The sequence below is a fragment of the Malurus melanocephalus genome, unplaced genomic scaffold (assembly GCF_030028575.1).
Source record: "Malurus melanocephalus ecotype Western Australia unplaced genomic scaffold, MMel_1.1 scaffold_14, whole genome shotgun sequence".
NCBI lineage: Eukaryota > Metazoa > Chordata > Aves > Passeriformes > Maluridae > Malurus > Malurus melanocephalus.
In genome coordinates this window covers 2,932,864-2,948,904 of record NW_026623246.1, presented here as the reverse complement: position 1 = coordinate 2,948,904, position 16,041 = coordinate 2,932,864, and the positions used below count along the sequence as shown (strand labels likewise).

The 16,041-nt window shown below is 49.8% G+C and overlaps 1 protein-coding gene across 1 annotated transcript in view; it reads left to right on the top strand.

Moving 5' to 3' along the window:
* Positions 1–3,005, top strand: part of SKIDA1 (SKI/DACH domain containing 1) — a 3,773-nt gene extending 768 nt beyond the window's left edge. The window contains exon 1 of the mRNA XM_057383661.1: positions 1–3,005. This exon is cut by the window's left edge and continues 768 nt beyond it. Within this exon, the coding sequence (XP_057239644.1) occupies positions 1–1,710 (1,710 nt within the window). The 3' untranslated portion in view covers positions 1,711–3,005.
* The last annotated feature ends 13,036 nt before the right edge of the window (positions 3,006–16,041 follow it).

Here is a 16,041-nt window from a genome sequence, read left to right as displayed (position 1 = left end):
CGTCGGCCTCTGGCCCTGCCCCGGCCCTGCCGGCCCCGCGGCGCCCCGCGGCTGTCGCTGCCTCTGCCCCGCGGCTTCGGGCCGCCCGCCTTCCCCGAGAGCGGCAGCAGCGACTCGGAGTCCAGCTGCTGCTCGGGCCGCGCCGCCCACGACTCGGACTGCGGCTCCAGCCTCTCCAGCTCCAGCGAGGGCAGCTCGGAGGAGGAGGACGAGGAGGAGGAGGACGAGGAGGGCAGCGGCGCCTCGGACTCCAGTGAGGGCAGCTCGGAGGAGGAGGAGGAGGAGGAGGAGGAAGAGGAGGAGGAAGAGGAGGAGGAGGAGGACAGCACCTCGGACTCCGACTCCAGCTCGGTCTCCAGCCAGGTTTCGGTGCAGAGCATCCGCTTCAGGCGCACCAGCTTCTGCAGCCCGCCCGTGGTCCACGCCAACTTCTTGTACCATCTGGCGGCCGCCGCCGCCTCCCGGCCCCCGGCCCCGGCGGAGCCCGGCGGGCTGCCCGCCCTCCGCGGCGCTCCCGGCGGAGTCAAGCCGGAGCTGCCGGAGGAGTGGGGCCGCCCCGGCTGGGCTCCCGCCGCCCCGGCGCTGCGCTGCTCCGGCGGCCTAGGCAACTGCTTCGCGGAGATAAGAGATGATAGGGTATCCGAACTCACATTCCCACACTCTGACTTTTCCAATAATGCCAAGAGTACTGACCTAACAATTAACTGTGTTGCAAAGGGGGCCTCTTCACCTAGCCCAAAGACAAACAATGCATTTCCACAACAAAGAATACTCAGAGAGGCAAGGAAATGCCTTCAAGCAACTACTACACACCGTGCAGATAACAATACAATAGCTGCTAGGTTCTTAAATAATGATTCTTCATCAGCGGCAGCAAAATCAGAGGAAGATTCCAAAATCCCTCATTGTATTGAATTTGCCACGGATTTGCCCTCTTTACAAACTGATCCTGCGGAGGATGCTGCTTCTCCAGGGGCAGCAGCAGCAGCTGAGCTCCAGTGCACTGATACAGGCAATAAGGCATTGCCATTCCTGCACAGCATTAAAATCAAAATAGAGGACAGCAGTGCGAACGACGAGTATGAGCCTGATCTTACAACACATAAGCTAAAGTGTGAGTGCAATGATACTAAGGATGAGTTTTACGGTGTGACTGAGAGTAATAACCAGGACGCTTTATTAACAGCCAAGGAAGATTCTGCATGCACTGAGAAAGAAACCACTTCCTTAAACCCGCTGACTCAGAGTCAGGTCCTCTCATGCACTTTAGGTACTCCAAAACCTGAGGATGGGGAGTATAAATTTGGAGCAAGGGTGAGAAAAAATTACAGGACACTGGTTTTGGGAAAGCGACCTGTACTGCAGACTCCTCCAGTCAAACCAAATTTGAAATCAGCTCGAAGCCCACGTCCTACAGGTAAAATCGAGACACATGAAGGAACACTGGATGATTTTACAGTTAACAATAGACGCAAAAGGGTAGCCAGCAATGTAGCATCAGCAGTGAAAAGGCCATTTAATTTCATGGCAAATTTTCCCTGTCCACCATCACTAATTATTGGCAATGATGGGGATTTGTTGCCAGCTTATTCCTTAAACACCACTAAGGATTCCCAACCACCTCACAAGGCCCATCCTGTATGGAAATGGCAGCTGGGCGGTTCTGCAATACCTCTTCCACCTAGCCACAAATTCAGGAAATTTAATTAATAAAGTAGTTTGGAAAATATTTTCTTGAACCACCTTTAACTTTCTTACTTTTTTTTTTTTTTAAACTCTGCAGCATAATGCTATACACACTTTTGGAATCCTGTTTTATCACATTGTGAAGACAGAAACTGGATTACTATTTCATTTACCATTACAACAGTGGGGGTTTCTTATTTTGGGGTTTTGGTGGGGTTTTTTTGGTTGTTGGGGATTTTTTTTTGTTCTGTTGCATTGTTTTTTGTTTTTTGTTTTTGGTTTTGGTTTTGTTTTTTTTATTATGTTACATTCCACAGAGTACTTCAGGCTAAAGACTCAAGTTGAACTCAGTTATTATGGTAGAGCTGGAACACTTTACTGTTTGAATGCTAATAATGCACCAGTACCTCAATTCAACTGCTGCAAATAAATGTCAAAAGGTTGAATAATAAATATTAGAATGAGCCATTAAATTTATGCACTAGATTTTGAAAATGGAAGTCTAACTGTTAATTCAGTTAAAGTTTGTTAAGTTACATGGTTGCACAGTAAGGGTTCACTATAATTCAATGTGGCAGCAGTCTACTTTTCGGGAGCTTTGTTTTCGGGTGCAGGGGTGTCTTTTTCGAAGAGCAGTTGCACTTACTCTTTTTCTCCGGTTTGGAAAAGCCTAGGGTCTGCCTGTGACCCCAGGGCTGGGAAAAGCTGCCTCATTTGAAACCAGTAAATAAATGTGGAATTCTATTTTTGGTAAAAGGGTGTCTTTTTACTTGTACAGCCACTCTTTGCAATTGGGAAGCCTTTTTGTTTCACCCAGAGGTCTTAAATAAGGTTACTGTTATCCACTAATGTCATACTTAAGTTGTGGTCTGAACATGCCCCTTACAAACTTGCAAAGCAACTAAAATATTTGCCCGGCCAGCCATACAATTTATGGTCCAGCCCCTCACGCTGGCTGGAGGAAATAGCAAAGCAGTAAATACAACACAGAAAGTGAAAAGAGAGGCCGTAAGTGGAAAGATTACACAAAATGAGAAGACCATGTTATTCATAGCTTTTTGGCAGCAAAACTCAGGCGTTTCAACCATGTTACACTTCCCGGTTCTATCCTCATCTCTTGAAATTTGCTGTCGTGGGTTTTTTTTGCCATGCCATCCTCTCTATGTAGCAGAAACATTTCTAYTGCACGTGACAATCAGAGGCAATTATCTATATTTGCACTTAATATCAAAATAGTCGAATAGGCAGACTTCTAGAGTCTAGCCCTCGGTAAGACATGCTGGTATAATATATTGTGATGATGGAAGCAGTAAATCAAAATTATGGAAATTTGCACTGTTGAAAAGCATGCTTTAGCTTTATTTTCAATTAAAAACACTSTTTAAAAAATCCTGATTCCAAACACTTTGAATTATTGCAGAGTTATCTATGGTTTCCTCTCCGTTTGTAAGTTCTCTGTTTTTATTTGGAGGAAATACGCTTCAAGAGGTTAACTGTTTCACTCCCTCCCTCCCCCCCACAACCTCTGCAAAAGAAAGGGAAGAAGGAAAAAAAAAAAAAAGAGAGAAAGGCTGGAGGCCGAGGTGGAGGCAGAGCTGAGGCTGAGGACGGGGGAAGGTATCTCTTGTGGGGGAAGGACGGGTGCAGCAACTCTGAAAACAGCCTGAGAAGTTTGCAGCTTGAGAAAGGCAATAATAATTGAGTTGCTGAATCAGCAGAGTTTAGGATGAATAATTGCTGGTTTCTTTCTTTGGATTAGCATTTTATTTATACTAGATCATTCACAAATTAAATTTTAAGGATTCCACTCATCGATCAATCCCGGGAGAATAATTTATCGTAAATCAAAAAAAGGAAAACAAAGCAACAATGTAATGTTTACTGTGTGACTCAAAGTCAACATTTCTGCTGGCAATCCACTGCCTGGGTTTCAGTTTTTTAATTCCTGCCTTTTGTGATGCCCTGTCCTAAAGCCTTGTGTCTCCAAATATTCCAAGCAGTCACTAACTGATTTCAGCTCTGTTTACTATATCCACACCGGAGTTTTCCTCTCATTGTAAAATGCCTAGTCTAAGAATACCTGCAGCCAAATATATTTAGAAAGAGTAAACAATTGCCTTTCAGTGGAGTTACCCTTCCCCCCTGCACGCACACGCACACACACACGCACACGCACACACATCACTTTAAGCTGCCAATTGCAAAAGGTGCATTGCATACTTAACCGCTCTGCTGAAATTACGATGGTCATGAAAAATCTGCTTACTGAAGTTGTTCTGAGATGAATGTTTACATTCGTGTGTTTAGAGCTGCACAGATTACAGCCTTATTTCCAGAGAATTGTAAGTATGTACAAAATGTACTGCTCAGGAAAGCCCCCCACTCTGTTATAAACCGGGTCTGCCTGACAAAGGTCTTCCCTTGACCAAAAAAAAATAAAAAAATAATAAAAAAAAAGAGCCAAAAGCTGCAAAAGTGCAATATGCAAACTCGAAGCCTAAAATTTTGCCTATCAGTTAAACAACGTATCACTTTCAAAGTAACTCTGTCCCTTGACCCTGTTTATTCCCAATTAGAGATATGCTGATTTGGCCAGGAATTGTAAATTACAGAGGTGCCTTTTCAGGTTCCAAAATAATCCGGGTCGGGGTGGGGGTGGGGAGGGGAAGGTAGAAGCATAAATTTATACCAAATAGGCTCTGCAGAGTTGAGGACGTGAAATATGGCGCCCAGGCCTGCCAGCGGCCCGGGAGCTCCAGGCACCCCCGGGCATCCCCAGCAGGCTGCCCCACTGGTCTCCCCTCCATCCAGGCAGCAGCAAACGGCAAGGAGTTAAACAGCCAAATAATTTTCACACGTGCACACCTCAGTTTAGTGCAAGCCACTAGCAGGGACATTCGTGTTTTTACTACCACTGGAGAAATTAGCCAGGTACAATAACTCACCAGGGAAAAAGAAAAGGGAGGGGGGAGTGGTATTCTGTCCAATTCTGGTAGTTTCGCAACTGTTTCTGACGACATTGTAATTATTATTGCAATCAGAGTTCATTATAATTTCATACTCAAACATGCAAAGTCGCATCATTGAATTACATAAAAACCCCCTATTTTCTCCCATAAAGGTAAGTTCTAATAATGAGGAAAACCCAAKGTTTTCCAAGGGAGACAGGCTACCATTTTGTTGTGGTGCTTACATGAGATAAAACGTAAGATGTGTCAGTAATCGCCATCATTTTCCAATTCCTGGTGTACACAAAAATCAACAGATTTTCTAGAGAAAAACGCATTTGAGGAAGCRCATTTACTGAAAGGACTATACTCTGTAGGTGTTTACCACAAATAGAGTTCACTGGTAAATTTATTGGGAAGATTTCTGCTGCCAGATGGAAGACAAAAGAAAGTTTTGGACTCTGTTTAATTCTCTAGAACATTAAAAAGGGAACACGTGTAATGCCTTCAGCAACGAGGTATATTGCCTTAAAAGATGTAACTTGCCGTTTACAGCAATTTACTTTAAAAAGTGATTGTTCTATAAGCTACACTTACTTGACTACAGTTGAATAATCTCTTTACTGGTTGTTTACTTAAAATGCCACTACTAGCAATAATGCAAAATAGTGGTAGATGTTGTATGAAGTTTGCTGTTTAATCAATTCACATGGTGATTTTTTAAGTGGTCTCTGATCCCTTTTACTCTAACAGATTTAGTTGCCAATAAATTAAAGTTTCTGCAGAAATGAGAGCAATGTTATCATGTTTGTGTTTGTCACTGTTCACACGTGCGAGTGGTTGAGACAGAAAAGGGTAAAAAAAGTGGCATTTTTGACACACGGCGGTAATCTGCAGGAAAATATTCTACATATGCAGTATGTTAGAGAACATGAAACACGGATAACCTTGTTAATTGTGGTTTTTATGGTTAAGAGGATTGCTGCGAAGAATATGTAATGGTTCATCCTGGGATCTATTTGGTCAGCTTGGAAGCACAAAAGGAGGGCGAGCGCCTGAAAATGAAAAGCCTTGGCTAGCAAAATCAGGAGGGAGCCTTTGGGAGCCACCTTCCCGAAGTCACGCTTGCAGACTTCACCCATTCCCCCGGTTTTTGGCCCTGCAAGCCGCGGWCTAACAGCTCCGGCCTGCGCAAAAACCTTTCGGGAAAGGACAGCAAGCCGGGTTTAGGCCTTACACGTTGCATTTTTTCACTGCGCTGATATAATTATTTCCCGTGCCCTAGGCCCCTCTCTCTCCCCCTCTCCCTTTCTCTCCGAGGCGGCCTCACAAGCCCCCGCTTTAAAAGGCCCGAGATGTTTTGCATGAGGCGCTCACAATAGGGGTTGAGGGAATTGACAGTTTCAAAAACAAGGCGCCCTGTCCTTTCCAGATGCCGAGGACCCCTCTCCCGCACCATCTCTCGTTTGCTCCTCGCTGCTGGTGGCTTTACCCCTAGCATTGCAAATACACGGCAACAGCTGTGTTTGTAAACAGGGGGGAGGATGGCGGGAGCGCCGCCGGCCCCGCTCCCGCTCAGCGCGTTGCCGCCGCCTAGAAATCAGAAAAAGGAAAAAAAAAAAAAAAAAAAACCCAAAAAAAAAAAATAAAAAAAGGAAAAAGGGAGGTTAAAAAAAAAAAAATGCGGGAGAGCAGCCGGGGCCCCCGAGCGGCGGGGCTGCCCAAGCGCGGCGGGCCCGGGGCATAGCGCGCCTCGGGCCGCCATCTTGCCCGGCGCCGCGGAGCCTCCCCGGCTCCCTGGCCCACCTCCCCGGGCCGGCTCCCTCGCTCCCAGCCAGGCTCCCTGGCCYGGCTCCCCCGCTCCCGGAGCGGCTCCCGCGGGCGGCGGGGGCGGCGCGGCGGCCCCCGGGGGCTCCCGCTCCTAAGCGGGGCCGTGGCTCCCACCCCGCTCCCCCCTCCGGCTCCTCCGCCGGGGCGTCCATCTTCCCGGGCTTTCCCGTGGCGCGGCTCCGCCGCCTCCCGCCCTGCCCGCTCCGCGCTGGGGACGAGCCAGGGGACAAGCCCGCGGTGATTCGGCGGGGCCCTCGGGGCAGATGCCGGGCTCCGGGCCAGGAAGCGGCCGGGGGAGGCCAGGGGCTCCGGGCTCGGCCGTTCGCTGTCCGCCCCCGCGGAGCCGGCCCGGGAGTGGACGGGGAGCGGGGTCAGCGCAGAAGGTCCAACGAGGCTGTTTGCTCTTGCGTCTAAGATGTAGCAGAGGCTGTAAAGCGTGTGAAATTACGCACCGGTCTCTTAAAGAGTGGCTAATTTATAGTAAATAGCGAGGGCTTTGTAAATGGATTTATTATGTTGTTTCTTGTTAATTGTTGAGAAAATCCCCATTGTTGAGTGTGAATGGCTTTATGGGCTAACCCGGGCCGCGCTGCAATCCTGGGGCAGTAAATGGCCGCTCCGCTAATGTGGCCCGTAGCGAGAAGCCGGACCAGCCGCGGTGACCTTTGGGCGGTGGGGCCGGACATGGACGTCCCGCAGGCAGACCCTGCTGAAGCTTCGTCCCTCGGCGGGGGACGCGCCGGGACCCCGGCCCGGGGTGAACCCCTCTTCCTGCCCGACAGCTCGGGGAGCAGCGGCGCGRCCGGACCCTCCCTGCTCACGGCCGAGCCCGCCGGCCCCGCCGCGGCAGCGCACACGTGCAAGAGCCGCTCCCGGCCTTTGTTCGCGGCCGCGCTGTCCCGGGTGCCTCTGCCCGCCTGCCCCGCACCGCCCCGGCCCGCAGCGCGGGTGCCCCTGCCCGCCGAACGGCACGTCCGCATGGAGAGGGGGGCTCCAAGGCGGCCCTCGGCCTCCCACGCCGCCGTTCCCCTTAGACAAATAAACAGGAGCCAGCACCTCCAGTCCCTTCTCCCTCGTCCCGGAGGGGCGGGGGAGGGGATGGCAATAGGGGATCGCAATGAACTTCCCCAAACTCCACACCGTGGCCCCCCTTCCCGGCCGTGGGGAGAGGCACGCCGATGCTATCGGCGGTCAGAAGGACCGGGACGCGGGGTCTCCCCCGCCGCTGGCACCCAGACCCCTCCCGTGTGCACGCGTCTGTATATTGTAACATACAAATCACGATGAAATGTAAATTCTACTCCAGAAACTTATATTGGGCTATTCTCTTTCCTGAAATCTCTCCTCCTCTGATTTCGCTATTAGGAGAAATCCCCTTGGGTTTAGAGCACTTGTTCCACGGATTTCTGCACAGCCCACATCTGTTGCCTTCCCCTCTGCGGCTCGGGGCTCTGCCCCTGCTGCAGGCAGAGGAAGGCGCGGGTCTCCCGGCGGGCTGAGCCGCGGAGGGCCCGCCGCAGTCCGAGCTCAGCGATTTTCCAAACTCCCTTTCAGGATCGAGATTGAATTGCAATCGTGTCAGATGCACGGCTCCCTCTTCCCCGGGACTTGTGCTCGCAGCGCTTTTCCAGGCTGATTAGTAGTGTCGGAGCTGCTAGATAGGGCTGWACAGTCCATTTCCCTCAAAACAGGATGTTTCCATCAACCCGCATTTGGTTTTCCCCAAAGAGCAGCCGAGAGTTTAGCTGGGWAACACGTCCCGGCTGAGACCTCGTCTTCAGCTGCCACTCGGGTTACTTCACATCTCTGTATTATATTTCATCTTGTCATTCCCCTTTCTCTACCTTCCCGGGGAAAAAAAAAAAATAAACTAACAAACAAACAGCCTTGGAAAAGCAGCTGGTGATGGCGAAACGCGGGGCCGMCGCATCAGCAGCGCCCGGCGGAGCGGCAGGGCCGACCACCATCCCSTCGCCGGCCGAGGAACTGCTCGGTCCCGGACACACCCTCTCCGACCTCCCGGTTGTTTGTTGTAGGTTGGTGTTGCTCCCGGAGCAAAGCCCCCCGCTCTCCTGGACCACCTCTCGCCCGGCTGCCCCGGGAGCAGCGCTTTTGCTAGGATTTTTAGGGTCTTTGTGCGCTTGTGGAGATGCGTGTGAATGGGGCTGCGAGTGTTAAAGCTGCCACATAACCTGTGCGAACATATGTTTTATATTTACCCGCGATGCTTTTGTGTTTGCGAGATTCAGGGGTAAACTGCCCGGGACAATAACAAACGTAGAATTGTTATCTAGTATAGTGCACGGGGAAAAAAAAAAGTTTAAAAAAAAAACTAAAAAGAAAGAAAAAAAAAGAAAGCAAGGAAAAGGTTTGTTCTCTTTCGGAAAAGCTCGTTTCCATTTTCGTGGACATGATATTTTGATAAGGGTAAATAGCAGTAGAATGCTATTCCACATACTGTTTTCCAGACAGTTTGAAAAACTTTACTGTGTCTGTTGCAGATGTTTGAAGCAGCACATTATAACCAGAAGAAGGATTTTCAAGTTGTTTCCCGCTATGACATAATCATCCTCGTCAAAATCTGGCTAAGTTCGCCGGAGGGAAAAAGATGTTCATGCAAAATGATGTAGTAGAAGAAAAGAGCGAACGGTGTTTAATACGCCATATAAAATAATGTCTGATCTCCCCGGCTGTGATCTCGCACTCTCTCTTACATTTTAGAGTAAGTTTATAAATGGTTACCTGGGGTTTGCAAATTTTGCTAATAAAATCTCATTAATTTCATTATGATTTCTGTATCCTTTCCCCGTAAAGGGGCCCGTAAAACGCAGCCATTCTACACAAGTCCTGCCATTCATCAAGCCCGTGAACATTCGTATTTCCCTATCTAGCTGCGTAGAGGCCGATAAATAGAAAGCCTCTCCAGATAATCGCTGATATCTCTTGCCCTCCACGCAAAGTACTTGGCGGTGTTTGTTCCGTTCCGGAAACCCGGGCTTCTGAAACAGGCTTGAAAGTAGGTGAACTTTCTAAAACACACATGAAAGTTGGGAATCTTTATGTGCGTGTTTGCATTGCTCGTGGGGCAAAGAGGAGTATACCCGGCAGCAATTCCTCATCAGCGGACTTAAAAGAGTCTCCTGCCTTTCCCGAGGCCTTTCTGCCTCCCTCTCTCCCTCCCCTCTGTAAACACCCGCGCACAGATGCGGCGAGGCTTCCCGGGAATGCTCCAACCCCGAGCCCGGCTCCTCTGCCAGCTCCTGCCGTGTCGCTGCATTTGTTCCTCCCGTTTTCCGCAGGAGACGGATGACACCGAGTTTAGGCAAAAGCTCCAGAGGGTAACTGAGAGTTCAGCGGCTCCCAGCCCCAACGCGGGCACAAAAGTACCGGATGATTTTGCTGCGGCTTCGTGCGAGCTGCTCCGGCTTCACAAAACCTGCGAGCCGGAGCCGCACTCCATGCAGAATTTACTGCTTGTGTTTGGTTTATCAACGCCGATGGCATCTGATCATTTAGAAAGACGAACTGCATAAACATCTGATAGTTTGTATTAGAATCAAGCACAGTGACAATTGCACAGAACTGGTTTTAATTTTATTCCAAAGTGTTTACACATCGACATATGGTGAATTTGTCTTCGCTGAGAAAGTTAAGAATCAATAGTGTTAATAGCTTTGCATAGGCATGATAGCGATTAACATTTTTGTTTCTATCCGCCCAAAATTTCTKAAGAGGAACGCTTGCATGCTGAAAGAAAAAGGGTTTTCCAATGAGACTAACTGGCTCTGCCCGCTAAGGTGCCCAGGGTTTCCTCGCGAGCATCACCGAGTTCAGGAGGACTCTCTCCACTGACGGACATGGAGAAGCAGTAGCGCTCTTGCTCCGTGTTTATCTCTATTTTGTAATGACTTCGCTCGCCAGTACCTGCAAAGCTCAGCCTGAAAAAACAACTCTCTGGCTCCCGGCGAGGAGAGCTGGTCCATGATAAAGGGCTAAAGCTTAATTCCCCCAAACTCCGGCTGTGATGGCAGCGTATTCTAAGGAGCCTCTCTCGCTTCCCGGGAAGCGGGAAAACCAAAGTTCCGAAGCCCGCTCCCTATCCCACACTTTCTGTCAAGGTGCTACAGATCGTTTGGCTAACTCCCTGGTTTTCCCAGGAATTGTCCAACGACATCCAGTTATAGCAAACTGGGATGGCAAAAGCTTGGTTGTGCCGGACATATGCTATAAACGAGGATGGAGTCTCAAAGAGATCATTAAACTCTGTATTTATGTGTACTTAAGAAAAGAAAATCAACTCATACGCAAGAGTCATTGACATTTACAAACGCTGCTAATGGAACWATTTTCCCCAACGTCGAATGGCTATTATTTTTAATTTTCAGGTGTTGCTTTACAAAGATCATGAAATCACGTAGAAACTCTAAGCCTAACCCAATCCACAGATGTCTATGCACGTCTCTAAGTCAAACAGGTCAAATATTTTTTAAAGACGCATTTACCAAGAGAAAAAAAAAAGGCATCTAAGCTGGAAACCTGTGGGGGCAYAACAAAAGGAAAGAGGCCACAAAGAAATATCCCACAGTGGATTACAAGGTTATGGGACAGGTCACTACAGGAAAGTTAAACAAAAAATGAAGGGTACATTATATAAACCTCACATAATTAAAAAATAGTTAGTTCCAATGTTGTATTTATGCCTTCAGATATTTGTTGAGTTTGTTGTTCAAGTGCCTGTGAATTTATTGGGAGATTATTCTGTTAATATGCCTTTATTTACCCGGCGTTTGATTTTCCACATAATTAGAAAACTGACCGCAGCCTTTAATGACTGTGTATTTAATGAAGACTACGATTACTTTACACCGCAGACAGATGTACAGAATGTGCTATTATAGGAGGGGACATAGTCAGACAAGAAATAAACCTAGCCTTACGGAGAGAGAGGACTCTAAGACAGTAATATATTAAATATTGCAGCGATCGATTTCAATACCCTGAGTGGACACGGGAGTAAAAATTCACCCCCAAGATGAAATGATTAGGAATTCTTTGTTGTGGTGAAAAAAAAGGAAAAAAAAAAAAAAAAGAAAAAAAAAAAAAGCGCGATTTTTTCCCAGATCCTTTTTGTTCAGGTTAGAAGAGGCCGGGAAAGCATCTTTCAAGCTGTTGGGTCGGTTTGGGATATAACCCTAGAGGTTAGCAGCATCTCAGTGGCGTTTCTCCGTGGTAAAAAGATGGGTCTTTGTCCGAAGAGAGACGGATTAAATATCAAGCCTGGCTCCGGGGCTCGGGACAGGAGAGGCCCCCCGGCAGCGGCTGCCACCCGCGGCAGAGCTGCKCACCGGGGCGCCTGGCGGGGGGCGSCGAGGGGGTCCTGCAGCCGGAGCCCGGGACGGGCAGGGCTGGGGCTGGGGCKGGAGGGGAGCGGGTCCGGGCGGCCCCGCGGCAGCTCCTCTGTGGCCAGGCCAATTACGGCGGCACACAAAGCTGCGCCCCAGCCACCCTCCGCTCCCACCGCTGCCCCCGGCCCACTCTTCCCTTTCTTCCCTGCAGACCTCCCCCTCCTCCCCCAGCCACAGCCCTTCTCGGCTTTAATTAATAATTAAAAGGCGGAATGAAAATTAAAGAGGGGGCAGAGGAAGAGTGAGAGCCTGCGGGAGCCCGCCTGGGCRCTGGACTTGGGAGAGAAGGTGGCCGGGCGTCATGTGGGGCTGCCAGGCGAGGKTCCTCCCGCATCCTCCGGGCCACCTCCCTCCCCTTATTCCACCGGGATGCCGGGGTGGCCGCCCGGCAAAAGGCTGCGGTAGCTGGGTCTGAGGCTTGGCAGGGCAGCGGCCGCGGGCTCTGGTTTGCCCCGCTGCCGTTCGGCTGCAGGAAACAGGAATTACATCCCAGAAAATGCGAACCTGTTGACTGCCACGTCCCGAGTGAAAGGGCCGGTAGTCTTTTACATTCGCAAACCTATGAAGTTGGGACGCCATCGCTGGGCCCCTGGATTCACCTGTCACTGCAATCACTGCCCCCGAGCACTGACAAATATTCACAATAAAAGAGTGAAAGGGTCTCTTAAGGTTCACTGATTTGTGTGTAGAACTTTGGAAAACTGCAAACAAGCGAGAAAAATTGTCCATTCTTGTGAAGGGAAATACAAGTTTGCACTTAACCGTTCGGCGACAAAACCCGAGGACTGGCCAAAGAGCCGGTGACATACACTGTAATCTCCATAACAATTTCATTTCCTCTCTTCCCTCTCTCTCTCTTTACTGGTTAGCAAAGGGGAAAATCTAAGGGTTTAATCCCGAGGAAGGCTTTCCATTTATTCCCACTACAGGGAGAAGGGGATATTGAGAAAAACCAACAGATCCCGAACAAAATGGAGAGGGAAGTCCTCAGGCTCCGCGCTGGGAGAGGTGGGTTGGGAGCATCCAGCCAGAGGACACATGCGAGTCAGAGTGAAATAGAAACTGGCGCTATTAAATTTCCTTTTAAGTGTGCCTTTGGATTAGTTGTACACGGAATCTAGTAATTAAGGCCCTTCTCTTTAGAGAAAACCTTTTCGGTTTCGTATTCCAGTGTCGGGCGTGATTGCTGCGTGCTCGAGAGAAAAGGACATAAAGGACCAGTTTTTCTTTTGAGCGCAAAAAGTTGCTGCCACATAAGTGGTTTTTACTAAAGACGACATTAAATTGTAGGGTATTAGCAGTAATCACCGAGGGATCTGTTTTGTACCGTTTCAGGCCTCAGAATCTGCTGTTCCCGTCTTGCTGGGACCGGGGAAAAGCGCTTCCCGATTAAATTCTGCATTAATAGAACTTGGCAACCGGCAACAAAAACCTTGCTTAAGTGAAATGAAGAGACAAAAGGCACTTTAAATGCTGAGGCTGGGGGCTGGGGAGCTTATGCCACTAATTTTAAATGAAGGCGACGTTCACGCCTTGCAGCCAGCGGCGAGCCCGTGCTCGGGCTGGGTGAGGGATAGCACTAATTCCTCTCCGTGGGCTCGCTGCGAGGCTCCGGGCAGGCAGGGCTCTCCGCCCTCCGTGTCCTCCCTCACCTCCCGAGGACACGCCGTTGGGATCGAGAACTGGGAGATCCGCAAAAGCAACGCCGTCGGCTCCCTTCYTAGCAGGGACCGCAGCTCTGCCGGCCGCGGGGAGCGCCGGGGGCTGGCGGGAAGTGGCTGGGGGATGTCCCCACGCACTGCGGAAGAGTCCGAAATGGGGCATTTCCACGCCCTGCTCTGGGGAAGGTTGTTTCACCCTCATTTGAGAGCGGATGGCGTTTCCCACGGGGACACGCGACCTCAGAAGCCCCTTCCCGTTGTCCATGAGCTCTGTGCTGCTGTGCGGCGGGTTGGGGGCAGCTCCCACGCGTGTCCAGCGCGGCGGGACACCCGGCCCCTCGGTGGGGAGACGGAGCCCGCTCCGGMGGGGACTGCGCGGAGCGGCGCTGCGCGGAGCGCGGAGCGGGGCCGCAGCCCGTGCCGGGGCCGGCTCTGGTCGCGGAAATAGAAATGTAACATCTCCTCAGACAAATTAATTTTTGACGGATTTATGGCACGGTTTGCTTTCAAGATATTCATTGGCTCCTCCGAGCTGTAATAAAGTCCAGGGTGCAGAAGTATAAACACGCACCGTCTGCTCGGCGGAAACCCTCCAGCAGTATCTGCCAGCCAAAGATCAAGACACTTTGTGCATTTTCCACAGATAATGCCCATATTCCGAATGAGTGATCAGAGAACTCCGGTATTGTTAAGTAAAATGAGAGGAAGGCGAGTGACGTAGGAGTCGAACAATGGCATTTCTGAATCAGTTTGGTTGATTGACATTTGGGGGCTTCATGACCCGAGGGAATAGGACTCATTACCGTGAATACACCAAAACATCAACCGAGATTAGAACTCTGGATCTTTTAAAAATCCCATTTCATTCTAAATTATAGTGGGAAAATACCAATTCTAAGAAAAAAAAAAAGAAAGAGAGAGGGAAGAAATTACTCCTTTATGCCCCTTTAATTGCTAAAAGCCCCCAAACAGAGTAAGAAATAGCGTTAAGATTTTAGGTAGCATTTAAGAAAAGAAAATTAACTTTACAGACTAAAAATCTGGCGGCTGACGGAACACCGAATATGAGGAAAGATATTTTTGGGACCTGCAGATCTCGCCCCGAGCCGGAGTGGGAATAGGTGCATGGTGCAGGAATAACTTAATAACGAGGATATTTGACTTCTTGATATGAACAACTAATTAGATAAGATTCTATTCTCCTTTTCTACACGTTTTATATCCCAGTTTCTCAGGAAAAGTACGGTAAGGATGAGGGGAAAAAGGGTGACATGTAAAAGTGTAAGGAAGAATCTACAAACCAGCCTGAACAAGCAGCAGAGGGGTTGTATGGGTGTCTGTTGGGAAGACCGACTGTTTCTGAAAAATGTCAATTTCTCGCAAAATTGAGAGAGAAAGGGTAAATAGGCAGGATATTTGGCAGAGCAGGGCAAAGTCTCAGAGCCGGTGACCGACCTTTCCCGGTGGAGCAGCCKTAGCCAGAGTCGGTGGCCATCGCAATTTGACCATCTTCAAACCCGTCTCAGTGWCCCGACACCGAAAACACAGTCCAGCCTTGGGCCAGTGTGCCTTAGAGCTGTGTTGGCTCCTTCTTATCTTTGGTAAAATAAATGCTCACGGAGTTGCGATACAGGGTGAGACGGTTAACCAATGCCAYTCTAAATGTGGCTCCGAGGGGAGGTTGCTCTGTTAGAAATTTTTTGATCAGTTATCAAAGTTCAGAATTGTCTAGGAGTTATTACTTTGCACAGTAGGTCGGATTTATTTATTCACTGACCAGAAATATAAATAATTAGGACCCTGGCAATCCCACCAAATGAATGTAATGCTTTCTGGTTAAAACACAGACACACAAGCAAACCCAATGATTATCTAAATGTTCAATTACACACTTGCTAATACACCCAGTGACTCGCAGCCGCCGCATATATAGATACAATCTTTATACGGAGATGTCTTGGCTTCAATTAATGACTGCTTTATTCTAACTATACCTGGGAAAAAAATAAGTGTCACGTCACATTGAAATTATTATTATTTTAATTTATTTAGCTCTTAAGCAAAAACCATTCTGATTATATTTCAAATTACGAGGGAGAGGCGATCGAACTGGTCGGGGAGTCCAAACAAAGGCAGGGCGCCGGTAACGTGCAGCGCCCAGCCGGGGCTGGGGGAGCCTCCCCGCTTCTCCCGTGTCCTCCTTCGGTGCCCCCCGGAGGGAGGAGCGGGACGGAGCGCCCGGGAGGCCCCTCGGAGCCGTAAACCCGGGCCCGGCCGAGCCCTGCGTGTAGCGGCAGATCGGCCGGGAGAAGGGAAACGCACGGCGCTCCCGTCCGCCCGCACATCCACGGGCACGGCGGGGGCTGACCGCGGCTGCGGGGCAGCGGGGACGCGGCGGGCACTGCGCTCGGCCGAGAGGCGGCGGCGATCCCGGCCCCGCACCTGCGTGGGGGCCCCGCGGGAGCTCCCGGTAGAGCGCAGCGTCTCCGGCCGCCGGGGGAACAAAGGCGG